The sequence below is a fragment of the Aethina tumida genome, chromosome 5 (genome assembly GCF_024364675.1).
Source record: "Aethina tumida isolate Nest 87 chromosome 5, icAetTumi1.1, whole genome shotgun sequence".
Lineage (NCBI taxonomy): Eukaryota > Metazoa > Arthropoda > Insecta > Coleoptera > Nitidulidae > Aethina > Aethina tumida.
This window is the reverse complement of record NC_065439.1, coordinates 19,097,881-19,125,792: the sequence shown is the minus strand read 5'-3', so window position 1 is coordinate 19,125,792 and position 27,912 is coordinate 19,097,881. Positions and strand designations below refer to the sequence as shown.

The window sequence follows — 27,912 nt, the reverse complement described above, 5'->3', positions numbered from 1 at the left end:
CAGACCAAGAAACCACTCAATATCATAATCAAACATTGTCAAACTTGCACATTAGACAGCCTCTTTCAAAAATTAGTTCTGGACATAGAAATCATAGATAAAATGCCAAATAATAATTACACATTCGTGAAGCTTTATGTGATTAAAATAAAATATTTTATTATAATTTTATAATTATATTTGTATTCAGTGAATTTTCACAATGAATGATGATATATTAAGCAGAGTCACACCAAAAAATACTGAATACAAACATTGTCAAACGTTTTAGAATTGAATTATTAATCATTTTTTGAACGTGCCATTTGGCAGCCTCCTTCAAAAATTGGTTCTATATCAAGAAACCACAGATAAAATACCAAATATTAATTACACATAACTGAATTTTTGTGTGCGATTGGAAAAATGAGATATTTTATTATAATCACTGTAGTTATTCAACTTTTGTAATTATATTTGGATGCAGTGAATTGCCACAATGATTAATAATAAATTGAACAATCCCATACTCAGAATCTACTCAATATTATAATCAAACATTGATAAACTTTTTGAGATTGAATTGTAGCCACTTTTTTAATCCAAGGAGGGTAGATAAAATGCCAAGTATTGATCACATATTATTGATTTATAAAGAAAAACAAACTTAGACCCTCCACAACCTCGATTTGAGCAGAACCCCCAAAAAAATATTAAAAAAAAAATAATAAAATTATGCGAAAAATAAACAAACCCCAAATTTTGGCATTAACCTCGGACGCGACGGTCACGGGGTGAGCCCCCCGGGGCGACGAATAATACGCGTCGTCTCGCACCCGCGTTCCGAAGTCCGACGTGGTGGGGCCGAATTATAAAGGTGCGTGGTGCCGAACCGTCATTTATTTGCTAGCAGCCGATTTACCGCCGCCACACGACTTGTTCATTCACGTCAAGGATAACGCGCCGCTTGCAGGACTGTCACTGGATCCTGGGCTTTGTGTCTTCATTCTGGTGTTGTGCCTCAGTGACTTATTTTACTGTGATTTTATTTTCTAAATTTCGGGGTAAGTGTTGTTTTTATGTTAATTATTTAACATTATATTTATTAAAACTGGCTATCTAAATATATATAATATTTTTATATTAATATAGTTAATTATTTATTAAAACTTGATTTATAAATTAAAAGAATATTTTTCACTGATGTCACATTTTAATAAATTTTATTTAGTAAGGAAAAAATATTAAAAAGTCTCTGGAAAGTATTTAACTTATATTTTTTAAAAATATTTTAATGTTATTTCAGATCATTTAACATTAATTTATAGTAATAAAAAGTTAAAAGAAAATAGTTAAAAGAATAAAAAAGTATAGTTAAAAAATTAACACATTTTTTTAACATATTTTTGACAGAACATTTTTTGAATATTTTAAAGTCTTAAATTAAGATTTATCACAGAATATGAATATTAAAGCTTTGACATATATTCAGTATTTTTTTGATGGTCCATTCAGGTTTTTTTGTGAACGAATAATTTCCATATTTTTATTTCTAACGGGAATTGAAAAGTTTATATTTATTCGACCTATTTCGAATACTATAAATTATTATTTATTGCAATAAAAATCTAATAAAATAAACCCATAATTAATTCATCCAACATCGATTTGAGTTTTCTGTGTTAATCGAATATGTCAGCAATTAATAATTAATGTAATTAACAAATTCTGACAAAATTATATCTTTGTGTGCATATTCTGTTTTTTTTTTTAAATGCTTAGATTGCACGTCCAAGTGCCTGACCCCAAAGCAACTATTTAATTAACGGTTATATAAATTATTTTAAAAGAGGTGACATTTTTTTTCTCAACTTCTCAACAATTAAACTTGAGCACAAGACTTAAGTGTAAGTCAAGGATTTGTCAGATTAAATTTGTTATTTATTATAATATATGTAATAACTAATTGGGATATGCGATTATTTTGCAGGAAGTGGGAATATAACATCCGGTTACATGTTTAGGAAATACTTAATAATTTGTAAACGTGTTTTCATGAAATAATTACTTGCACCAAAAATCATTCTTTGTGTACACACAAATCCTCGATCGTCGAACAAGTTCAACGTAATCGGCTGAATGAAGCACGTTTGTTATTTTATTTCCAAACTTAAAACGGGTACGGGCGTTAAATTTAAAATTATTATTGTAACCTTCGCACTGATTTAGGTCAATTGATATTTTCTTAAACAAAATTTGTTTATGTATATTGTAATCACAAAAACAATGAGATTTGCAACATCAGAAAGTCAAGCGTGCCCCCTAAACACATTATTTAAATTTACAGTTACTGCGATCGCAATAAATTATGAATTTATTACAATTCCAAACGGATTAATTCGCACCCCGTAGCAAAAAAATTAATCGATTATTATCGATTAATGTGTTCCCAATTTTCTTTGCCTTTCTCTCTGTTTTATTGTCCGGGATTAATCGATTAATCGGAGGGATAATTAAAATTTGCCCGTGGATTTAATGGAGCATTGAATATTAGAGAATAAACATGTAATTGAATTGATTTAATGAAATTGATTGTTATAATATTATAGTATTAATAAATGGTAAAATTTTATAAATTGGAATATACAATGAAACATACTTTAAGTGATAAAATTGTGTTGCATTCTATGCTTTATTTTTTAGTATTTATGAATTTAATTAATAATCAATAACATTAAATAATAAGAATAATAAAATGTTGAGGAGTTGAATTTGAAATTTACTTTTTTTATTTTATTCGTAATTATTAACTTATTAAATTATTATTTTTTAAAATATAAGAACTAAACAACAAATAAATACCACAAAATAATTTTTACTTCATAAAATCAAATGATAAAATAATTTTTAATTATAATTTTTTATTTTTTTTTTTTTAATACACATGTAAGAATGTATTTTTATTTAAATTTTAAAATTAAATTACATAAAACAATTGTTATAGTTTTAAATAAAATTCGTATAAATACATAAATTATTTAAAAGGAAACAAAAAACAACAAATAATAATAAAAGTTAAACATATTGTAACATTAAAATCCTTGAAGAAAACAACCGTATAATTTATAAACAAAATCTATATAACTCTTCTCTTAAATGGATGTTTTGCGTCAATCCCATTTTTAATTGTCCTCTTTTTTGTTTCAAAATCCATTTTTGCCTCTCACTCAAGGAAAACTTCATTTTTTGTCCATCAGTAATCAGCCGTTGTAGTTTTATTCGCAAAACACCAGTTTTTAATTATTTAATTAATCTATTTATTTTGAACTAATATAATATACAAAAAAAGTAAAAAAAAACTTGTTTATCATAAACAAAGTTCTCAAAATTTTCTTGAAAACTGTCAAAAAAACGAACTTCGACGGAGGCATCTTCGCCGAATTCAATAATTTCCCATCGGAAACAACATTTGAAATCACTTTCCATTTTCGTGGCGGTCCAATAATTGGAATTATTCGCCAAACGGCTGACACACTTTGTTTTGCGCAACGTTACATTTACGGCGATTGGTCGCAATTAAGATTGTTGTAGTTTTCCGTTCGTTTTTGGTCGCGACGTATTCACCCAATGACTGACTGCCCATTTGTCCGGTCGATCAAATTTTGTGTTGGCTTCGCCATTTTTAAAACGACGGTTTTTTATGCAACAAACCTCGATGTAACCGTAAATTTCTATCGATCTAATGGACTTTATGACAAACTTAAACAACAAGTTGTTTGGGTACTGTTTATTTTTTTATTAGCACTTACATATGGGTAAAAATTAATTTTAAATTGAATTATATCAAAATGTTTTCTTGAAATACACGTGTTTAAATATTTACTTTATTAATATTGGTTTTAAAAGAAAATAGATACGGGTTTTTCAAAATACTTGTCTTCATTGACAGTTAATGCATCGTTAGGTTTTTTCTCTAATTTGTCAGACAATAACAATTAAATAGCTGTCAATGTCCCACATTTACATCAAGAATGTGCCTCTTCAAGGTGGTGCAAATATCCTGTTTTCAAAAATCCATTCCTAACCACATTCTTTTGATATCAAAACTCCAACAATAATTTAAATAATTTCCTCTTACAATTAGTACAACAAATTGTAAAAATACGAATAAACTACCTGAGGTTATTATATTAATTTATTTTGAAATTAGTTTGTGCAAAGACATTGGCACACCTCTTCGAAGATGATTAAGATAAAATGCCGTACGTTTGTTGTTGAAATATTTTGGGTTAAGGTGAATCTCAAACGGGAATGTGTTTAAACGAGACTTGCTTCGCTTTCGGCTTTGCACTTTCGATTTCATCGCATTGTTATACTCGTTCTATTTAGAACACAATGAGGCAAATTGCAATGGTTTTTCGCAACAAATTTAATTTAACAAAAATAAGCAATTATGGAGTTAAAATATTAATGGAATTTTTATAAAAATATTCTGAATTGCTTAATCAAGCTCGAACGATAATTATAATTGCCGAATGCGCCGTTTTTTCAGTGCTGCAATTTCGCACTTCAGATGACTGAAATCTGTATCAAGGTAATCTACCATCCCCTTTTTCAACGTTTATTTTTATACGAGAGAATGTTGTTTACCTAACAGACATTAAACTGAGCTTGGTTAATAATGTTGATACCAAATTGTTCTTCAATTTTTTATTATTGTTTTGTGTCTCGTTTATAATTAAATCTGCTTTTTTAATTAGATACAATATTAAAATTAACTAAAGTATAATTTGTAGAGAATCATTTACATATGTTTATTTACTGCAAAAATTTATTACATTTATTTAAGTCATGTAAATAGAATATCACATTAGACTGAGTTTCATTAATACTTGAACACCATATTGCTAATCATCAAATTTCAATATGAGGACAATTATAATTTAAATACCATTTAAAATTTAATTATTTAAATGTACACCTGTAAAATATTTAAAAGTATATGAACAATATATTTTACCATTAAACTACTTTAAAATTTATATTTAGTACAGAAAATTAGCGAAAATAGTGATTGTAGACAACTTATTTAAATTTCATGCATATATTTATTTACAGCTAAATGTTTGTAAATGCACAGTCGAGGTTTAAATGACATCAGATTTTATATGTAATTTCGAAATTATAAATAAAAAATCATTTAGGATTAAATTTTCTATAAATTTAAATATTAACTTATTAAAATTATTGCAGAAATCAGATTAATGAATCAAAATTACAAAATTATTGAAAATAAATTGACCAACAAAATTTATTTCACAAGAACATTTGGTAATTTCAAAAAAAAAAAAATTATTTAATATTCACAAATCAAGTCTGAGCAATCGAAAACCATAAAATGCATTTCAAAAATCCATTTATCATACGTTAAATCTCCGAAATCCATATTCTAGCCATAATTTATTGCCAACGAAGATGAACCATATTAATAATCCAAATACACACAGTCGCAAAACAATTTTTTTTTTGCCAAGATATTTTCATCTCGTTAATTAAACGAACGTTATATATGGCAGAAACCGGTGTATAACCTTAACATCAATTTTTCTATGTGTACCAAACGAAATCATGCGAAATTGCACAATTTTTCATCGAACACCATGAAAGTGAGTTTAGAAAATTCAATTTAAGTTTGTGTTAATTATTTGTGAACATACGTGGAAACCGGCAATTAAACGAAACCATATTCAAAGGTTAAGTCAGTCTAGAAATTACAAAGATTTAAAAACAATCAGTGAATTTTGACGTTTAAAAAACGATTAAGTTATTACCTATTTCTGGAAACAGAAAGCGAATTTTATGAAAATCATTTGCTTAATTCTCTTAATTATTGCCAACATTATTGATTTTGTAGATGACTTACAGGCGATTCTATAGTTAATTTTATGATGATCTAATTGCCAATTTTGTTGATGATTTTATAGATTATCTTATAAATGATATATATTATGATATATACAAATTTTATGAAATTTTATTTTATACATATTTTCTAAATGTTGTTTTATAAAATTTATAGTTTTTCTATATAATATTTTATAGATTTTATATATTTTATAGATTTTATAGATTTTATAGATTTTATAGATTTTATAGATTTTATAGATTTTATAGATTTTATAGATTTTATAGATTTTATAGATTTTATAGATTTTATAGATTTTATAGATTTTATAGATTTTATAGATTTTATAGATTTTATAGATTTTATAGATTTTATAGATTTTATAGATTTTATAGATTTTATAGATTTTATAGATTTTATAGATTTTATAGATTTTATAGATTTTATAGATTTTATAGATTTTATAGATTTTATAGATTTTATAGATTTTATAGATTTTATAGATTTTATAGATTTTATAGATTTTATAGATTTTATAGATTTTATAGATTTTATAGATTTTATAGATTTTATAGATTTTATAGATTTTATAGATTTTATAGATTTTATAGATTTTATAGATTTTATAGATTTTATAGATTTTATAGATTTTATAGATTTTATAGATTTTATAGATTTTATAGATTTTATAGATTTTATAGATTTTATAGATTTTATAGATTTTATAGATTTTATAGATTTTATAGATTTTATAGATTTTATAGATTTTATAGATTTTATAGATTTTATAGATTTTATAGATTTTATAGATTTTATAGATTTTATAGATTTTATAGATTTTATAGATTTTATAGATTTTACAGATTTTATAGATTTTATAGATTTTATAGATTTTATAGATTTTATAGATTTTATAGATTTTATAGATTTTATAGATTTTATAGATTTTATAGATTTTGTAGATTTTATAGATTTTACAGATTTTACGGATTTTATAGATTTTATAGATAATTTAATAGGCGATTTTGAATTTACACATAATTTAGCTGATTTTTAGATAGATTTTTACAAAAATTTTAAAATTTTTCTAATACTTTTATAGAAAAATTTTACGTACATTCTGTACAGCAGATACAACTACAATTCGCTTATAGAAAAACATTATGCTAAATGTTAAAATTCGCAATAAAGCAGACTGAAATTTTTGTCCGCTAAAGTGCACGAGTCGGAGATTTTGTAATGCACAAACGAGTTGCAGTTTGTGCAATCTCACACGAACAGAAAATACCGTTGCACACCCATTCGCATATTTATTTCGATATTAGAAAGCGGATTTTTCTATTATAAATATATAAAATTACCGCAATTGCCGAATGTTAATTAAATCAGTTAATAAAACCGGTTCCGTTGCCGAACTGCCCAAGAAAAATTGATAAACGGTCACGGTTCATCTTGTTTCGTTTGATGTCGTCGTAAAACAGCTTTATTGTCGATTTTTCGAATAGCAACAACTGTTCAAGAACGACTATTGCCACTTCTGCATCATCTCGGATATTTTCTTGGGAAATCCCCGTTTAAAATTCATGTCAAGACGACGCACATTTTCTTATTTATTCAAGCGCTTTTATGGTCATGATTGTTGTTTGTCTTTTTGCTAACCTGCCTTTGCACTTTGTGTTCTCACGCGTCGATAATGAGATAAATAAATTAAGAAATATTCATCGTACCGAAATCGTTTCTATTAATTCCGTTATTAAAATCGAATCATGAAGTGTTAATTATCTTGATTTTCAAGAAACCCTGTGGAAATTCGATTAGCAAATCTGTCTTATTAAAAGCACGATTGCAAAGCATTACTTAACGTACTTTTACAGTAATCGCACTCCGCTTAAATTTTTTTCTGGTAAAGAACTTTCGCGATTGGTAAATTTTCAATATATTACACATACTTAAAGTCAGTGTAAAGAAATTCGATTGAAAAATCATCTTGTCTTGTTTAATTTGATATGATTTTATAGATTTATTGAAGTGTTAAAATCTCTAGTCTAGACTTAATTTTATAAATATATGTGCAATATTTTATAATTTATAAGTTAAATTATTTCATATAAATAAATAAATAACATTTATTTATAACAAATTATAATTACACAATGTTATAAAGGTTTGTTGTTTCATTAGCATTAAAGTCTCCCACAGTCTGAGTAAAAAACCACACATTTAATTAAATAAAACTTGAAAACCGACTTTAGTTAACTGATATCAATGATTTCCATACCTGAACTTACAAAAATAAATTAATGTTCTTTGTTTTTGTTGCAGGTCGTGCTCGACTAATAATATATAAATCTATTTAAGTGGTAAGTAAAAAATAAATATGGAGGATTTGAATGGTTCAGAATGATTAATTTAGTCACATTCTTAAACCTGTTTTAAAATAAGCGACTAAAAAATGCTAAATTAATCGGTTTTAACACTTACTTTAATGTATACTTCTTTTGGCAGACGGTCAAAGATCAAAAAAACCGGAACCACAATCTTCAGTTCTCTGCAAAGGGGGCAAAGTTTACAAGGAAAAAGCTGAATAAATTTATCCCTGCCAACATTCACAACCAAAATTGTTTCGAATTTTTTTACGTTACAAGAGAAAAAAACTTAATAACAAACATAAGAGCGATGATTGTTTTTGTCTTAAATAACAGTACACACATCTCTTGATGTCTTTTAGTCGAAGTTCAAGGAGGTCTGACGACGAGGAATCGATTTTTCAATTGGTTCGGAAAAAATACGATAGCCCGGCATCACCAGAAGGTGAACCAGAACGACCAAGGCTGCGTTTCAAGTTTGATGGAACAACGCCTCGTCGCCGGTGAAAAATTCACTTGCGGAAACCGTTTGGAAACTGATCGATAAACCCTTTCGACTGGCTCTTTGTATTTTTTTAACCTTCACAAATTTATTGTTGTCGATGCGGAACAAGTGTCACAGAAAATTCCAAATTGTATTGATTTGCAGTGAATTATGGATGGTTTGTGTTTATATGTTTACCATAGAAATTTAGTTAACATTTTAGATTCATTTAACATAACGAATGTAATTATAAAGTTAATTAAAATTCATAGTCTTTTTGCAATTATGGATGACACATGGCTATTTTTTTAATAATTCATTTAATATTTCTTAGAAAGAAAAACACGTTTTTAATATATTAAACAAATGAACTTTTGGAATATAAAAAACATCATTTATTTAGTTTTCTAAGAATGAAAACAAATCGTAACTTTACTTTTTAATTAAAGATTTTTTAGTATAAATGAAAATGAAAATAAATTGTATTTTTAAATACTTTGAGGATATTCATTGTAGAAACTTTACTATCATAAATACAATTAATAATATAATTTTAGACAAGATTCCAAAATTTACTTTTTTCATAGTATAATTTTGTAAATATTTATGAGTAATCATTGATTTAAACATTTTTTATAGTATAACAAATGTGCTTTTGAAATAGAGAAAAAATTTACTTTACTTAATAAACAAATTCAATGCTTGTTTATTTCATTAATTAATAATTTACTTTTTTAATATAATTTTTCTTAGAATAACAATTTTTTTCAAAGGTTTTTAACAAAAAAATAAAACATTTAAATTTTTCTTGGAATGGAAACACAACAATAAAAACATAAAATAAAAGTTATTAAAACAATTATAATTTTAATCATAAATTATACAAATATGAAAACTTCGTTTAATTCGAAATTTTATTTATTTGTTTAACAATTGTTTTATTTTTTCTTAGAATAAAATTAATTACAATTTTAATCACAAATTAAAAAATATGAAAAACTTGTTTGAATCTTTAATATGTAACAATTTATTTAGAAATAACAATCAGATTAAATATTTTGAGATTATTGTTGTATTAATGTTGTATATTTTATGTTTAAGATTGTATCTTTCAGTATGTAAAAAAAATTACAAATTTTGAGGCTTTTACTTACGAAAACAATAAGTAAATAAATATGAATATTTTAATATAAAAAACTATTGGAACTTCCCTATCACAAAATTTTAATTATATTTGTACACAACAACAATTTAAATGTTAAAATATTAAAAAGTTATTTACAAAAATAATTATTGGAAATATGTACATATTTTTCATATGTAGGCCCTTTAAATAGAGCATTAAAAATATGCACATGCAAAACATCAGTTCCCACACATATTATTAAGCCAGCAAATAAAAATTAACGGAGGTTATTTAACGCACTGCAACTATCTTAATAACATATCAGCTTTAATTTAATTGCATTAATAAACAATGTATATTATAATTAACAGTGTTGCAGTATTACTTCGCTATCCCACTTATTATCGATAATATATTGGTTCACCGGAAGTGAGAATTCGTCGATTTAGAAACCGCGTTGGATTGGAAATTGGCTGGATTCTATTTGGCAAGTACCGTTGAATAAAAAAAAAACCCGAGAGGTGTTTCGAAAACCAAGGTTTAAAAACGTAACGTGCACTCGTTCAAAATTGCGTAACGAAAATTTTAAGTTCAATATCATGAAACGGGAGTTTGAACAAAGTGGGTGAAGGTTTAGGTTACAGTTTCTTTTTCACCAATTATTATATCTTTTATTGTTATTGCAAACGTTCATAACAACGATCGATACCTTTTTGGACACCGTTGCAACAACTCCAATTTGGTTTTAATATTTGTACCCCGCCATTGCTATTGGTACACGGTTTGCCATAGTTAACTGAATTGAAACGATTAACCCAAATAAATAATAAACTTGCTATTTAATTCGTCCCTTTAGTTATTGATTATGCATCAGTTATAAATATTATATTATGTATAACCGACGAGAAATAATGTTTGTTATTATCTGGCACTTTCCGTTGTGTAATTAATTAATTTTTAATATTTGTCAAGTAACATTCCAATTAGATCGGAAGGTTTTTCTTATTAGAAATAAAAACTGAAACATTAAAGGTTATACAGGAGATTGTTAAGGACGTCTTCTCAACGGTGTTAACGACCATTTTGCCGCCTTGAAAATTTTATAGACAATATTAAAATAATTATTCGCATTTTCAGTGAAATGTGTTGTGTTAACCAGGAGGTGATATTATATACATAAAAAGCCTTGACTATTAGATAATGACACGTTTTAGTTCGATTAGGATAAATTAGTTTAATACATACAATTTTTACTTTGATAACTATTATCAATTCCACAAAACTTCATTTTAGTTGTCAGGTATATTTTTTTCTAATATTTTATTATAATTTAATGTTTAAATTATAACTTTCAAAATTTCAAACAAAATAATATTTTTATATATATTTATTAACCATCAGGTACATTATTTTTCTAATATTTTTTTATAATTTAGTGTTTAAATTATAACTTTCAAAATTTCAAACAAAATAATATTTTTATATATATTTATTAACCATCAAATGTTCATAAAATTAATTATATTCAATATTTCTTACTTCACCATTACTTTGTAAAGACCATAAAATTAACTACTACATTCAATATTTTTTACTTCAACATTATTTTCAAAAAAACATTTGATACAAAATTTTGTTAAAAACTTTAAATAACAAATAAAATTCAAAATACAAATAATAATAGATGAAGTTTGTTTTATACATACAATTTTTACTTTGATAATTAAAATCAATTCTACAAAATTTCTTTTTACTGTTTCAATTCTGGAAAGATTTTCGTCAAGTACATTTTTTCAATATTTTTTTATAGTTTGGTGTTTAAATTATATATATATTATAAGACTGTATTTAATTCAAGAAAAAATTTTGTCAACAATATATTTTATTAATAAATTATTATACTTTAGCATTTAAATTAAAATAACATTTTAACAATTTAACGAATATTTTTATTCATCGACAAAGGACTTTAACACGTTTAATTTTTGTTTAAAAAAATCAGAATTTAATCTTTTATTAAATTACCACAACACAAATTAGTTCAATCAATTTTCATAAAACAATTTCACTTAAACGCCGGCAACAATCTGATACGAATTTAACGAAATTTAAATGCATTAATGTCAAGAAGTCGAAGACGGCAGCGCAAATAAAGCGCTTATTTAAGCAACAAACCAATGTAAACATTGTGCTAAGCATTAATTGTATGGCCTCTTACTAAACAATAGTAATTAGATAAAGGAATTTTGTAAACTATTGCGAGGTGTTAAATGAGCTTTCGTTTTATCGACCAAGAATTCGTTGTTATTTTTCCCGTTAAAAACCTTGACAGTGATTTTGTAATAATCCAATTACTGTAGCGTTTAATTCAAGTTTAATTTCTGGTAAATAATGGTGAAATTCACCTTTTTAACCACAACGAGGACAATACTTACATGCGATTAATTAAAGTAATTGTTGTTTCAGCTGAAAATGAACTATTTAATAAACCAAGTGATAGATGGCTACCATGATCTCATGGACAACAAAAGCGGTAAGTCACCGAAGCTAATTACCAACTTCATATTTAATTAAACCCGTTCAATTTTAGACCCCAGGGTTAATAATTGGCCGATGATGAGCTCTCCATTTCCCACATTAGCTATATGTTTGACATACGCTTATTGTGTGAAAGTGGTAGGGCCCAAACTAATGGAAAACAGGAAACCATTCGAGCTGAAAAGGGTGCTGATCTTCTATAATTTGTTTCAAGTGATTTTCAGCACGTGGCTGTTCTATGAGGTAAATACGTGATATATTAATTATCATAACAAAATGTCATAGTTTTTTTTTTTTAAATTTTCGGTTGGAACTGGTTTCGATTTATATTTGGGAAAATTTGAATGCACAGTTGAACTATAAGAATTAGTTGTTCAAGGACAATTAACTAAATTCTTGTTTTAAATCACGTGTAAACAAAGTCCAATTTACAATTTTTCCGCATTTTATTGCCACGTGTCAGTTACAACCAAAAATCATCCATACTGATCATTCCATAAACGTATGAAGTCATTAACAAATAATATGTATTTTTAGAGTTCAGTAGCAGGTTGGATGACCACGTACAGCTTTAGATGTCAACCAGTGGACTACTCCAATGACCCAATGGCTTTAAGGGTAAGGATTATCATAAATTTCCTTAATAATTAACGACCAATTTCGAAACACGAAATCGAAAGCCACAACTTGTCAAAACCACCCTAATTAACATTGAATTGAAAATCTTGACCTGAGCTTCTGATTCAAGGTTACCCAATATAAGATCTATTTCCCAATACGAATATTTTCGTAATAAAACGCATTTTATTATCAATACGGGACATTGAATGAGTGTGTTGACCCATTCAATCGAGTCGGTTAAACATTTTTTATGAATAATTTATTCCCGGAAACCGGATCAGCTCTATTATTTATTGATTATTAGTTTAACTCGTTGACTTTATTAATTTTAGATGGCCAGGGGATGCTGGTGGTACTACTTTTCCAAGTTCACGGAGTTCTTCGATACGGTGAGTAAAATAAGTTATTTTAATTAAAACCGACGATAAACCGAAGCAATAACTATAAACTAGCAAATTACAAAAACCCGGATAACGAAGACGACAACGTACTTATAAACCCACATACAAACTTACCGAATCAAATATTTATTTATTCAGGAATTTTTCTTTTAATGTAAACAATAAACCAGCACAAATAATCAATAAAAGGATATTAATAATTCGCGTATGGTAACGTAAACCTTATCGTGAACTGCAATTTTGTTTTTAACGACTATTTATCACAACTAATGGTTGAACATAAATGGATTGGAATGAAGATAACTGCCCTTTTTTTATTAAAATATTGTATATGATTGTTTGCAAGGTTCTTCATTAATTTTACAGTTTATATTTCCTCACAAATTTGTGAAAATTGCAATATATTCACTGTTTCTAATTATTAAATATTCCATTCCCACTAAGAGACAAATATGTCTTTATTTACTCTGTGAATGTTCACTTTTGCAAGGTTGTGATAAATTACAGTATATGGGAAGAGAATATTCATTAATCATTGTTGTAACGTAGATGATGCCACTTGATTAATTTTAAGACACCAAAGCAGTTCGAATGTATTTCTAGGACAGTAAGAATATTAAATATTTATTTGGGATTTCGTTATTTCTTGTGAATCTCAGGTGATTATTTTGGGAAATCTTATGATTGTTTATGCTACTGGTTTATTAACACGACATTTCTCGAGAAACGTTAATGTCTTCACTATTTTATGGTGTCTAATAACTGTATATTTTCCATTTCTGCTAATAGATAAATTCATTTAATTGTAAGTAGCTAAAACATGTTATATTCAATTCGTGCAACTAGAAACAAAAATAGATAAATTAAATATTTATTTTATAATTAATTATTTGCCTGCATTCTGCAAGTTACAAATATTTTGCATAATTTTATAACTATTTGATTAATAAACCACTAGTTATCTTTTATGGAAAACCAACAAAAAGCAGTATGTCCTTGCCTTCTAATTATTTTGAACTTTGTTGCAATTAAGCAAACTGGTTTCACGAACATCAGGAGCTTAATATTCCTGATGTGACATGTGAATCCAATATCGAAGTCAGCCACTAACTTCCCATTTATTCGTCTAGATATTCTTCGTGATGAGGAAAAAGAACGACCAACTCTCCACCCTGCACATTATCCACCACGGAGTGATGCCGATGTCCGTGTGGTTCGGCGTGAAATTCACCCCAGGCGGCCACTCCACCTTCTTCGGCTTCCTCAACACCTTCGTCCACATCGTCATGTACTCCTATTACTTGATCGCCGCCCTCGGCCCCCAATACCAGAAGTTCCTGTGGTGGAAAAAGTACCTGACCACCCTCCAAATGGTCCAGTTCGTGCTCGTGATGGCCCACGCCTTCCAACTGCTGTTCACCGAGTGCAACTACCCGAGAGCTTTCATCTGGTGGATCGGCATGCACGCCTTCATGTTCTATTTCTTGTTCTCCAACTTCTACAAGCAGGCCTACGTCAAGAACAAGGAGAAGAAAGCCAAAGTGGAGGTAGGCATTGGTCAATCTCCGTTTGTGCAATTGTTTACAGTTCATCGAAGCAAATTAGTTTAGTTTGACGTGTGAGCAAACACACTTCGCCAGTTAATTTGTTTAACTATTAAATAATCTGTGCAATTCTGCCGTAACTGCAAACTTAAACAATGCCGGGTAAAAGTTGTTCTAGTTACGCAATCGTTAATGATTTTATATTAATATAATCCTTTCACACATGCTGTTCTAACACAAGTACTGTGTCGGTTTCAGAACCAAAAAAACGGATCCGTGCTGTCCAAAGCGGTGAAGAACGGCGTCTGTTTCACCAGCCAGACTGTTTTGTACGACAACGTCGAACAGGTTAAATCGATGCCGAACGGCTACACAACGGACGGCAGCAACAGGCTCAGGAATCGGGTCTACATCGACAAGACAAAGCCGTAAACTCTCCAACCACCCCGTTACCTTAGCTTAGCCCTATTTATGTTTAATGTTATTTTCATTTTTTCATCACATTAGTTTTATAATTTATTATTATTGGAAATAATGAAAATACCTAGAGCTGACCGCGGCCTCCGGGTGGGAGACTGTAATAGGGGTGTGTGGTTTGTGCTGTAGTTAGCGACGTGGCGCGATTAGAGGACCAAACACTCCAGAGATTTTTTGGCCGTCTTTCGTACGAGATGGGCCTTTGTTAATATTGCTCACTTGTTAATGTAAATATTTATAAATAGGTTAGGATTATAAATTGTACATTTTTTTAAATATATATTTAATTAGAAATACAAGTTGTGTATCTTTTACCCTCAGTCACAAAAGAAATAAGACACATTAATTGAATGATCTAATTTGTGGTTTTGAAAGATTCTTTCAGTCACTTCGTCACTACTAAAGATTGATTTAGTCACAATTTTTGGTTGTGGAAATTGATGGACCGAAGTAGAAGTACTAACTGTCTAAAATTGATAGAGTGGAGAAAGTGACCACTCGTGGAATTGTCAATCAGTAGTTTACAGAAGAAGGAACGCTTCTTCATTGCGAGTCCAATCTTAAATATTTTTCTTCTTGTCCCTCGTTTGTGCTGCATCCCTTTGTCGTCAAAGATTAAAATTAAGTAGAGAATAGAATGTTTAATAGAATGAAAACTTTTTCTTCAATGGTAATGCAAATTTTGACTGACCAAGATGGTCGGATACGATCACGGAGACTGAAATCCACAGTTTCTTGAGGTTCTTTGTACATTAAATAACTTGAATAACACCTTAATTTTTAATAGAGGCAACTTGAAAGTCTATAGATATATGCAGAAAATTTGCTTATCTTAAGATCTACAATTTTCCAGTAGAATGATGTTTCACCTCATACTGGGGGTTAGAATCTTTTGATCATTTCAATGTAATATTTTTGTCATTTTGAACAAAATCTCCGTACTTATCATATATTAAATACGTATTCTTCTCCTCATTAGATCAATGCCAAGGCGAGTCAATCACCATTATTAACTTATTATTTTTATACTAAACTGTACATTAAAAATCTATGAAATTTGGCCACTGGAACCGTGTGTTTTATTTTTTGAAAATGACTTTGAAATTTACCAGTTCGTTGGTTAAAATTTATAAATTACAATTAAATTCTTAAATGTATTTATATTCTAAACTGAAATTATAATTAATATGGATATCCTACTTTTAATATCTTTTGATATACACAATATTTTTAGTACATAAATTACAAGAACAAAGAAAATCAAAAAATATGTGGACAAGTTAGTACTAATCGTACCGCAGTTAACCATGAAAGTGTAATGTGGTTTCGACATTACTGGCATTTTGTTAATTTCATTATTTTTTATGGCATATATTAAGCCATTATTTCATTAGATTATTTATTAATAATTAAGAACGTAATTTATTTCGTAAGCTGCATAATTTTCAATCTCCAATGCAGTTTCTAAATGATCAACTATTTTAAGCCGTTAAGGAGCTATGGAGAAGTAAAAGGAAGAAAAAAAGTCAACAATCTATTTACAAATTATAATAATACATAATTCCGATGTTAAATAAAAAACAGTGTAATAACAAACAAATCTAACGGATTCTTTGATACACATTGTGACTTGTTTCTGTTGAAAGTATAATTTGGTAATTAAATAACAATGTCGCTTAAAAGCAATAAATGACAAATCAGTAAATAGGTATATTTAAAAAAATATATTAGCGGTAGAGATAATAAATAACAGAAACCGATAATATTTTTTTAAAATCACGTTTACAGATGGACCAAGCCACTGGATGCTGCGTAGGCCATCAGTGTGTTGGCGGCCTGTTGCGTCTCTAACAATATCCTGGCCTCGTTCATCCATTGTCTAGCTACGGATCTAGGAGCGCCCTTCAGCAAGTTCATGTATTTAAGAGTCTGTTCGATGTCTCCACGATCCATCCAGTACCTAAAATACGCGATAATTAGAGTTAATTAATTAAACAGTGAAAGGCCTGTATTTAATTTACCTCGCCCTCTGCAAGACATCATTGGTATCCAGTTTGGTAAAGTCGATTTCGCTCTTGTCCTCGAGCTCCGCCTGCGGAATGGGACTGGCTGCTTTCACGAGAAGCAGTGACTGGATGTAGGATAAGATATGAACCGGGAGTGAAGCACCGCCTTCAGGCACCAAAGCTACTTTTCTGGCCACTTGTTCAACTTTCAGGAAACGCTCCTTGAGAGCCTCCTCTGGGTACACACCGCGTTCCAAAGCCTCCTTGGGGATGGCGGCGACGACGGTGTTAACCAGTTCGTCATTTTCAGCTGTAATTTATCATTAAAAAATGTTGTAAAAGTACTTGTATGTTATTTACCTGCGGCTTTTTGAACGGCGCTGATTTCAGGATTGAGGGGTCGGAGTTGGTCCCTCCAGTTTTGGCCGGGGCAGCCAGCCTTCAATGATCTTATGAGGGCTTGGCACGCGCTCCACAACACCTGAGCACGTTTTTCACTGGCGTCTTGATTTGCTTTTTCTACAAACAAAACCTTATATCAATAATTGTTCGGAAATTTATATAATCAGCAAAAACAGTGAGATAACAAAATTCTAGGTATAAAGATAAAACTTTCTAATTTTAATTGAAAAATTATTGAATTCATGAAGAAATTAAATCATGCATTTGATTATAGATGATAATATAAATGATATAGATATAGTCTATTTAAATTATCAAAAATTACTTGTTTTATGCAGAATAAGGTGAAAACAGAAATACAAATGTATCAATCCCAAATACCTGCTTGATATTCTTCATCCACTAAGATTGCACATAAAACAAATAATTGAATTATATAATTTCCTTATATTTTCCTTCACGCAGTTAAAAAGGAAACATGAAATTATTAAACTTACGTTTGATGGCATGGTCCAAGCCCTTCAGCCTACCAACCATGGTGGCAAGTTGGTACTTGAATTTACACCTCTCGCTCTCCAGTTGTTCGTCAAACGCTCTGGTCAACTCACGTTCGATTTCCTTGGCCCTCGCTTCGATAGCCTCAGCCAAATGATCGGCGAATGTTTGGGACTGACGCTTCAACGCTTCACGCATCTCGCAATCAGCTTCTTTTTTCATCTTCAAGGACTGGAAGTAATGATTACATTAGAACATTGTTTCAAAGTGGCATAACCTAATTTACTTGTTGTTGGAAGCAAAGGGCGAGCTTCCTCTTCTCCTGCTGGATGGCTTCGCAAATCTGGGCTTCGGTGAGGGCGGCCTCACCGCGGCGGCTTGCATTCTCGGTGGCACGTTGGATTTTATCGTGAATTACGGTGTCCATGCGTGCCAGTTCTTTCTGGTAATACAACACGTTGGCGTAGGCGTGCAAGATGAACAGGTCGAACTCTTCGGCGCTTAAATTCAGTTCTTTTGCGTCCAGTTTAACGCTGGGGAACAGAGTTTCCAGTTCGTAAGAAAAATGCTTGCGTGCTGATTCAACCTGTACACATAATAATTAAATAACGCCTATTTTTTGTGTGTTAACCTTCGTTTACCTTATCCCAGTACTTTTCTGTGACGGTGCTTCCTTTCTTTTCACGTTCGAGTTCGTTCTTGCCTTTTTCAATGTCTTGTTGCACTTGTTGGATGTTGGCCAGGATGATGTCCCTTTTGGTTGCCGGAATACCACGCGTGTCTTCTGAAATGATACATCTGAAACCAAACCAGTTAGATTCAAACTTTAATAAATACATAGTTTGTTTACTTAAGTTCGACGATTTTCTTGGAGGCTTCCGCAGCCTTCTCTTCAGCACATTGGATAGCTTCCTTCTTAAGCCGGCCTTTTTCCCTGATCCGGTCCCAGACGTCGGGCTTGATGCGGTCGACTTGTTCATCGATCACGTGACAAATCTCCGCACTGTACTTCTTAAGATTGTAGATCGCACGGTTGTAGGCGTTGACTGCTTCGGTGGCAGCTTCCGAGATTTGTCTTTCCAGGAGCTGAATGTCCGGTCGGTCATCTTCGACTTTGACATCACCGCCTGAACATTCCAATTTATGTGTGTTATTGGAGAAACAAACATTATTGAACAGATATGAACCCATGAAGTTGAAAATAGAAGACGCATTACGTACCAACGGTGACGCTGGGCTCGGACTCGCAGTCCTCCTTGCTCTCGACACGGATCTCGGTGTAGCCTGACTCTTCTTTCTTGGGTAGGTCCAGTGACGGAGAAATCGGCGGTGGAGCTAACGCACATGTGTTAGTAGGAATTAGAAATGTAAATACACACCCAAAATGTTTGTTAATTAATTTAAGAACAAAAAGGCTGATACAATGAGTCGAAGATGAGCATTAAGTATCATTTCTGTATGAACCTCAAACTAGTGACAAACCAAATCAGACTGCTCACCTTTGTAAGACTTGGGCAATTGAATGTCTGATGACTGGGATGAACTGCTATTAGAAGCGCCCACGATCATCTCTCTGAGTGAATCGTAATACTCGCTAATGAACCCAAAGGGATTCTCCTCGAACAACAGGTACTTGAGTGCCTGATCACTGTATGGCACGTTATCCTCGATCATTCTTCTGAATTCGTCGTCGTATTTGGCGTATCCCAAGGTGGCGCCGAACAACGCCAGAGCACCGAGCAGCGCATTTCGACCCGTATGGGATTTTGGTGGTTCATACTTGGGCGGACATACGCCGGAACTCAGGAGGCGCGCAGCTTCTGATGATCTAAGTGTAGGAACGTTGCGGAAGTTCGTGCACAGTTTCAGTTCCCTCTTTCCTTGTTTCTAAAGCAAACATAATACTTAAACATGTAAGAAATAAAAGGAAAATTATGTGTATAAACATTATAAATTTATATATAATGTATCTACATAGGTACATGGATGTAAAATTAAAATCTATAAAAACAAAAATATAATAAATTGACTGGGTACATCTTGTTTAAACAAATCACATGTTTTTAATGAATGTTTTATTATTAGATACACATATCAGTTCACAAAAAGTATCCTAGTTAAGAAGCATAAAATTTATAACTATTGTATATAAAAGTATTAAAAAAATGTTCTTATTTATCCTATTAAAATAAAAATACATGAATCGATAGATCAATAGCTATATAGTTCCTTATTAATCAATTATTTTCTAAGAATGTTAAACTCTTGAAAATAATATAATTTAATGAATGGCAAAAACAATAGAGCCCTACAAAGTGCAATTTTATTAATAACTTCTGATACATGACAAGGTGACATAATATGCATAAAGTAAGGTTAAAATTTGAACGTTGGAAAAAAAGAAAAATAACAGTACTCACCCATGTTACTTTTTTGACTAAAATCCCTCTCTTCAGTACCCTCAACATATTGCCGGTCAGCCAACTTGGGAGTGTGAATTAAATTGAGAAGTTGTTCTCCCAATCTTTAGTTATGTTTGGCAGTCATCAAGGTGTTTGACGTGATGTTCAGGGTTCTCGTCCGAAGTAAGTCAAATTGTTTGTCTGCTATCAATCACGGGAATTTATTCTTGCTCTGGAGGTTCCCAAAAAATTTTGCAACCGCCAAGGGCAATTGGTTATTGTTGTAAAAAGCCGAAACTTGTATAAACTTTTGTTTCCCGTGACAATTTTTAGGTTAGACGGCATTTTTTTCGTCAAGTTACCACCATGCAAATGTCACCAAATAATCAATAAGATGTCTCACTCTAACTCATTGTGGCCATTACGGTTACATAACCTTAATTCATTGTCTCCAAATACAAATAAACAAAAGTCACTAAATATTCAACTTTTCGTTTCAGGTGCCACAAGATTTGGCATAAACACTGGATTGCCTAAATCCACGAATATCCTGCAAAATGTAGCCAAACACAACCCTTTAAACGTATCACTGGTGCAACAATTCTCATGTTTAACCATCAATCCCCCCACAACTAACTTACTGGCCAACCCCTTCGTACAGGCCATTACGAATGGCATAACATCCAGAACTGTAACCAAATTCTCGTACCGCAAGGGACGCAGGAAAGCCGTGAAGGTGGTGCTCAAAAAATTCTACAGATTGAACTGGGGAGGCTGGATTAGAACCAAGTGTGGCAGGAACAAGAAACTGTGGAAGAAAACGTCAGCAAGGAAGCGAAGGCTGAGGCAACATGTGTTATGCAATGCCACACAGAGTAGACTTTTGGACAAAATGGTTGGAAGTTACTGGAGGAAGCCTAAATATTATGTAGACGATCCGTATAATCCGTACCACAGTCGCGAGGAGTTTGTGTATACTGCCAAGAAACCCAGACCATTTTTCCCACCTGAGAATTGAATAGTGTTAAGGTAATTGTTGTTTTTCAATAAAATTAGTTAATTGAGACTTTTTATTTGCGTTACACCCAAAATCAACACACGCTATAAAGTATTTCATACAAAAAGAAATTTGACCTATATTTAATTAATATAAAAGTATTTTACAATTTTTTTTATTCCAAGTTGCTTATATCAAATATTTTTCAAAGAACAAATTATTATTTAGTGATCAAGTATAAAATATTTAAAGTCATAAACTTAATACATACATATTTATTATGTTATGTAAGAAATTCACAGAACCACTTAGATACTTAAACATAGACGTTAAATTTATTTTTCAACCAGTTTCAGACAATTGTTTCAAAATTAATAATATAATTAGTAGAAGAAATAAAACCAAAATTATTTTAGTATGTTTTATTGCATAAATATAAATTTTATGGAATACCTTATAAAATAATACATATTTATAAACATACAATATAAAAAAATTATACAAGATTAATGTAGTTTGGTTCTTAAGTCTTAAACAATCACGTTTCTCAATTTGCCAATTCCTTCAATTTCGCTCTCAAGCACATCCCCCTTTTTCAAAAATTCCGGTGGATTCCTGTGCATTCCGACGCCTGCTGGGGTGCCAGTTAAGATTACATCTCCGGGATATAACGTAACAATCCTAAAAACAATATTTAAACATAAAAAATATTAGATGAAACAATGTTGACTTACTGAGACAAGTATGAGACCAAAAAATCGATTTTAAAGATCAGTTCAGAGGTGTTTCCGTCCTGTTTCAATTTGCCGTTGACCCAAGACTTGATTTTCAAGTTATTAGGATCGATCTTATTCTTGGTGACGACCACGGGGCCCAATGGACAGAACGTGTCCATGGATTTGCCCAACAAGAACTGACCGCCATTTCTATCCTTTTGCCAGTCTCTGGCACTGATGTCTTGAGCAACGGTGTAACCGAAAATGTGATCGTTGGCTTGGTCCGGTCTGATCGCCTTCGCTTTTTTTCCTATAATCACCGCCAGTTCCACTTCCCAATCGACTCTCTGAAATTGAATTAAAATTTCGTTGGTAACTCGTTCTGCAGTTGACATTTAAATAAACTCACGCTGGAGATCGAAGGAAGTACCACGTTGTCGTTGGGTCCAGTTATAACCGAAGACCACTTGCTGAATATGATGGGTTCCTTGGGGTAGGGCTTGTTCTGTTCGTCACAGTGACCGGTATAGTTTAAGCCCACGCAAGCGATTTTGTCGGGTTTGGTGACCGGAGACAGTAGGTGGACGTCGTTAAGCGCCACGAGTGATTTGCCGGCGGCCAAAACTCTGAAATTAAATCACTTAAAATACCGAGTATCGATACTAAAAAAGAATTGTGGGCGTGTAGTTTCTTGCGTTTTATTTTTATATGAACTTCGTACGGAGATTCCTTCCAAAATTTATTTATGGAACTTTTACGTCACCAGAATACAGTATTAGAAGGATGACCTCGTGTTATGCAAATAAAACGCTCAACGTTAATGCGCGTTATCGATGATAATGTTTAACAATTCAATTATACGTGATAAGAGTAGGCGGGTTAGTTAATTAAGCGCAAAACGGCGTAAATACGCTATCTGTTAACCGTGTTGAAATGTTGATCTGGGTTGCAAAACAAACAGGATTTTGGTTTATTTATAACGAGCCTATTGATATGATTGTAAGGGTATACGTGCTTGAATGAGACGTGTTTCCAAGAAAGTGACTCGCGATTCCATGAATAATAATCAATCATTATATAATTTGTAAATGATTTGACAAAATCCACATCGATAATTAAGGTCAAAGAAATAGTTGTAGGGGCGAAGAGATTCCAAGCAAATATGCAACTAATTTAGTTATGTCTGGAGTCCATGACTTTAGATAAGAGTTGAAGTAACTACAATGACTGTCTTGTTTAAAATCAAAGACTCCGTAATAAAACAAAGACTAGGGTAGAATTCTTATCGGGTTATAAGAAATAATTCTTACTTTAATAAAAATGACTTGACAAAGGTAGTTTTATCAAATAATTTCGTAATAGGTCAATACAACGAGACTGAATTGTTTTGTTTGTAATTTCGTGCACGCAAGTATGTATGACAGGATATTAAAATAAACACGATGATAATAACAATAAAAATAACAGATTGTTAAGCAACCACAAAATTAGTTGGCAATTTGATTGTGGTAATAACAAAATTAATTTAGTTGCATTTATTAAGCAGTGATGTATTTAGATTTTATCATTTATTCGTTAAAAATGTATTGAACAAAATTGTTTTCTGAAGTTACACAATTTGGCATATTAACTATACACTGCAAAAACAAAAAATCATAGTATTTTATTGATAAATATATTATTTCACATAACACTGATTAACATTTCACATTTTTCATTATTTGCAATATTAATTTTATTTTGCAAATTTAATAAAAGTAAATTTGTAAATTAATGTCACTTATAGGGAGTTATTGAAATTTTTAAGTATTTACGTAACTTAGACTAAAATTTTCACATTTTTTATACATTTAAGAAAAATTAGTTTTTGTATTTTGGAAAATAAAGTGCAAAGATTTACAGTGATGTTATACCATAATTAAAAAGACTTAAATTACCATTTTAAAAGTAAAATAATTCGTAAATTATCTATATTTTAATGAAAATATATTTCTATAAAAACTAAGAAATATCTATTTTATTAAATTATTTGAAATATTAACTTATATTTTTATATTAATGTCTTAAAAATTATAATGTTTTATTGAAATTTAAATGCTTTTACCCATGGTACACTGAATATATGATTCAGACTAAATGTTTCACATTTTTATGCAGTTAAAAATAATCAGTTCTTCCATATTTTAAATTATAGAGCAAACATTTCCAGCAGTTACATAGCACAACTAAAAAGTCAATTAAATTATCATTTTAAAAGTAAAATGATTCGGAAATTTTTAGAATGGAAATATATTTATATATACAAAAATTACCATTTTTACAGTAAAATTATTTGGGGATTTTTCGGAATTTTAATGTGAGAATATGTTTGTAAAAAATAATTAATTGTTTGATGATTAAAATTTTTGTTATAAATCTTTCAATGTGAAATTTATAATTGGACTAATATTAATTAATTTCAATGTAATATATACAATAAATGAGTACAATACAAATTTGTATACAATGATATAAAGCATGTTAAAAGGTTAATTAATAAATTAATTACTTTTCACAATAGTACTTGAATAAGCCAATGAAATATTTTACAGCCACAAAAACAATTAAAATAGTTCAAGCAAAAAATTACTTCATTTTACGCACATTTATATACGTATATAAAATATAATAATCATGTAATAAGGTAATGAATTGAAAAAAATGTATAAACCAACAGAATTTAGATAGACTGATAGCATGTGTTTACGAAGATTATCTTTTTAAAATGCGTCACATACGTCTGTTGATTTTATAGATAGTTTAATTTACTTTAAGATATATACTAAATTTATATACATAATAGGTATTAAATTAATTTATCTCGATTTTTAAGATTGTAATAAACAAGTTCTGCAGTAAACAAATCACATTTTAACATATGGAAACACCGCATTGTTATTGTTGTTTTAAAATTCCCATTAACTCCGTAACAAACGGTACATAATTAAAATACACACTGACCTTAACCTTTCGAAAGCGACATTTCGGGCCAGAGACTGACCTGCATCGAAACGAAAGTACGAACTGTAACCAGTAAGTGCATGCTACGGCCCAAAATGTCCCTAGGAAAGTCGTGGCAAGTCGAGTTCGCGCCCCCACGAATAACAATTTCAATAATTTTACCTCTTCGCCTTCTCGTAGAGGGGCACGCCGCCCTGCAAAAACTTCACCAGATTGTTGGGGATGGACGAGTCGACGGCGCTGAGATGGAATATGTCCCCGTTGGCCGCGATTTGGGCACCAAGTTGCTGGGGTCCGCCCGACTTCAGCTGGAACTGGACGAGTCTCATTTTCCTGCTGCTGGACACGCTGAAGTTCCTCCTCGCGCCTCCAATGCCACACGATAAATAATTAAAACTGTTGAATAATTTGGATGTGTTGCCGAACAACGCGGTAATCGAGGTTGACATGGTTTATCAGTCTGTTTTTACGATAAAGTTGTTGAAAATACTGGCGATATGGGCTCGTAATTAATTAAATTGACGAATTTATGTGTTCAGTCTAATTGATGTTATTTTCTTCTTGTTGATTTAATTTTTTTTAAATGGAGGCACAACAATGTGCCATGCGATATGTACCGTGCTACCCGAACGAATGGGTCTCTCGCCCAACCGGTTGGTATATTTATTGGATTTCACTTTCGTTCCGAAAATCCGAACATGTGGGGGATTTATTTACGGAATTCCAGCGTGCCTAGCGCACGACGGACGGGCCAATGGGAACCCGCGGCGCGGACCCCAACTCAACAGTCTGATTAATTTTGTGTTACATAAGTTAATTTTTAAGATAATTCGGAATTCTGGAATCGGTATAGTCAGGTGGTTTTTGTTTACTAAATATATAAACAGGAATCTTCCCATATACAGTTGGTGGCGCTGTTAACATTTAGTTAATATGCCTATATGTTCATAGATGGACATAATTAATTTTGTTTATTATTGTTAAGATGGCACTCACATGAAAATAAATTTCTCTTATCGAAAAGTTTAGTCATTAACTTCAAGATATCGCCATTGGGTAAATATTTATTACTCTTTGTTCATAGATGTCGTTAGAAAATTTTGTCTAATGTTAAGAAAAACATAAATAAAATTAATTTTCTCATTGTATTTCCATCTTTAATTAAAACACCATTTATCGCATGTGTACCTAGGGAGCAAATTTTTTTTAAGTAGACATTGGCAAGGTATGCGTTTTAGTCACGGGCTTAAGTCAGTATTGAGTAACTATAAAAGGTTTGTTAAATATTTATTCTTAGAATATTGTCTTAGATTTTAACATTGTTGCTTACTTATAAGCTTTACATTCATAGTACAATTTCATATAGACATATACAGGGTGTAAATCATTTTTTTAAAGGTAGATCGTATCTTTGGCCTTCCTTAAACATATACGAAAACTTTTCTTGTAACTAAACTATTTTAAAGGACTGTATTTTAGGGGCGTTTGGGGTAAATTATTTAAAATAATACGACGGCATGACTGAATTTGACTTTCACTTTATTCTCTTTTATATACCATTTAGTAATCCAAGTAAGTTATATATAACTAGAGATAATTTGATATTTCACAATTTATTATTTTTATATTATCTGTAAATGTTAAAACTCAATAAAGATTTAGTATAAATACCGATATAGTATGCAAACATTGAAATACGTGGGTCTCAATATAGACTTATACATTTTATCTCCGTCTCTTTTATACCACATTGAAAATTTTATTCAGTGAGGTTGTTCTCTCTCTGAAAGCCCGAGTTGCTCAGAATGTCAAAATTGTATGAACAAAATACCTGACTTAAATTGAAATCGAAAACACAAGTATATATAGTAAGTAAGGTAGTCTGTAATATGCAAAAATCAAAATGTCTTTCATTCTACTAATCATTTTTAAATCATGGTAAAATATGTGATTGCCCAGCAAGAGATGATTTTTTTTCAAAATATAAGATTAAACAAAAATTTAGTTTTAATTATTTGTTATACATAATTTAATTTAAACATTAGGATTAGAAGTAAGTTTCGCTTTTAATAATGAATAAATTTTAAAATGTTTTTTGATTGTTTTGGACCATGTTCACAATAATTAGATAATTAGTAGTTTTATTAAAATTAGAAGTATTAAAAACATATAAATCATAAATTTTTGTAAATTACATATCTTATATTTCATAACTAAATTATTATAATTTTTTAATTAAATAAGTTGAAATTGATTCGCTAAGGAATAATTTTTTGATGATAAAATACTTCATATAGTTCACTAAAAAATTTAAATTAAATTTGAATTTTTATTGTACTGAAAGCAAAATTACGAGTTAACCTATTGGTTATATGCAAATGGACTTTACCAATCAAAAATGTTTTTAAATGATTGTCACAAACCGCCTTTTGATATTTTTAATTATTTTTGAA

The 27,912-nt window shown here is 30.3% G+C and overlaps 4 protein-coding genes across 5 annotated transcripts; 2 read left to right on the top strand and 2 right to left on the bottom strand.

Annotated features, from left to right (window-relative positions):
• The first annotated feature begins 881 nt into the window (after positions 1-881).
• Positions 882-15,740, top strand: LOC109601397 (elongation of very long chain fatty acids protein AAEL008004-like). The gene is made up of 8 exons (XM_020017639.2): positions 882-1,043; positions 8,207-8,244; positions 12,327-12,393; positions 12,451-12,641; positions 12,936-13,016; positions 13,352-13,408; positions 14,551-14,967; positions 15,223-15,740. The coding sequence occupies exons 3-8, from the start codon at positions 12,333-12,335 to the stop codon at positions 15,394-15,396; spliced, it is 981 nt and encodes a 326-aa protein (XP_019873198.1). The 5' UTR covers positions 882-1,043; positions 8,207-8,244; positions 12,327-12,332; the 3' UTR covers positions 15,397-15,740.
• A 1,234-nt stretch (positions 15,741-16,974) lies between these two features.
• On the bottom strand, positions 16,975-20,906 carry LOC109601406 (MICOS complex subunit Mic60). 2 transcript variants are annotated; one of them, XM_049967347.1, is made up of 10 exons: positions 20,765-20,906; positions 19,844-20,231; positions 19,566-19,679; positions 19,195-19,471; positions 18,986-19,142; positions 18,631-18,930; positions 18,347-18,575; positions 17,808-17,966; positions 17,463-17,757; positions 16,975-17,401 (listed from the first exon to the last, which is right to left on the bottom strand). In XM_049967347.1, the coding sequence occupies exons 1-10, from the start codon at positions 20,810-20,812 to the stop codon at positions 17,224-17,226; spliced, it is 2,145 nt and encodes a 714-aa protein (XP_049823304.1). In that variant the 5' UTR covers positions 20,813-20,906; the 3' UTR covers positions 16,975-17,223. The 2 variants fall into 2 exon arrangements, with proteins under 2 accessions (XP_049823304.1, XP_049823305.1); XM_049967348.1 differs by lacking the exon at positions 19,566-19,679.
• Positions 20,790-21,812, top strand: LOC109601407 (39S ribosomal protein L35, mitochondrial). Its single transcript, XM_020017653.2, has 2 exons — positions 20,790-20,929; positions 21,247-21,812. The coding sequence occupies exons 1-2, from the start codon at positions 20,908-20,910 to the stop codon at positions 21,762-21,764; spliced, it is 540 nt and encodes a 179-aa protein (XP_019873212.2). The 5' UTR covers positions 20,790-20,907; the 3' UTR covers positions 21,765-21,812.
• A 338-nt stretch (positions 21,813-22,150) lies between these two features.
• On the bottom strand, positions 22,151-26,109 carry LOC109601404 (fumarylacetoacetate hydrolase domain-containing protein 2). The gene is made up of 4 exons (XM_020017647.2): positions 25,622-26,109; positions 22,869-23,085; positions 22,478-22,806; positions 22,151-22,424 (listed from the first exon to the last, which is right to left on the bottom strand). The coding sequence occupies exons 1-4, from the start codon at positions 25,906-25,908 to the stop codon at positions 22,274-22,276; spliced, it is 984 nt and encodes a 327-aa protein (XP_019873206.1). The 5' UTR covers positions 25,909-26,109; the 3' UTR covers positions 22,151-22,273.
• Between the last annotated feature and the right edge of the window lie 1,803 nt (positions 26,110-27,912).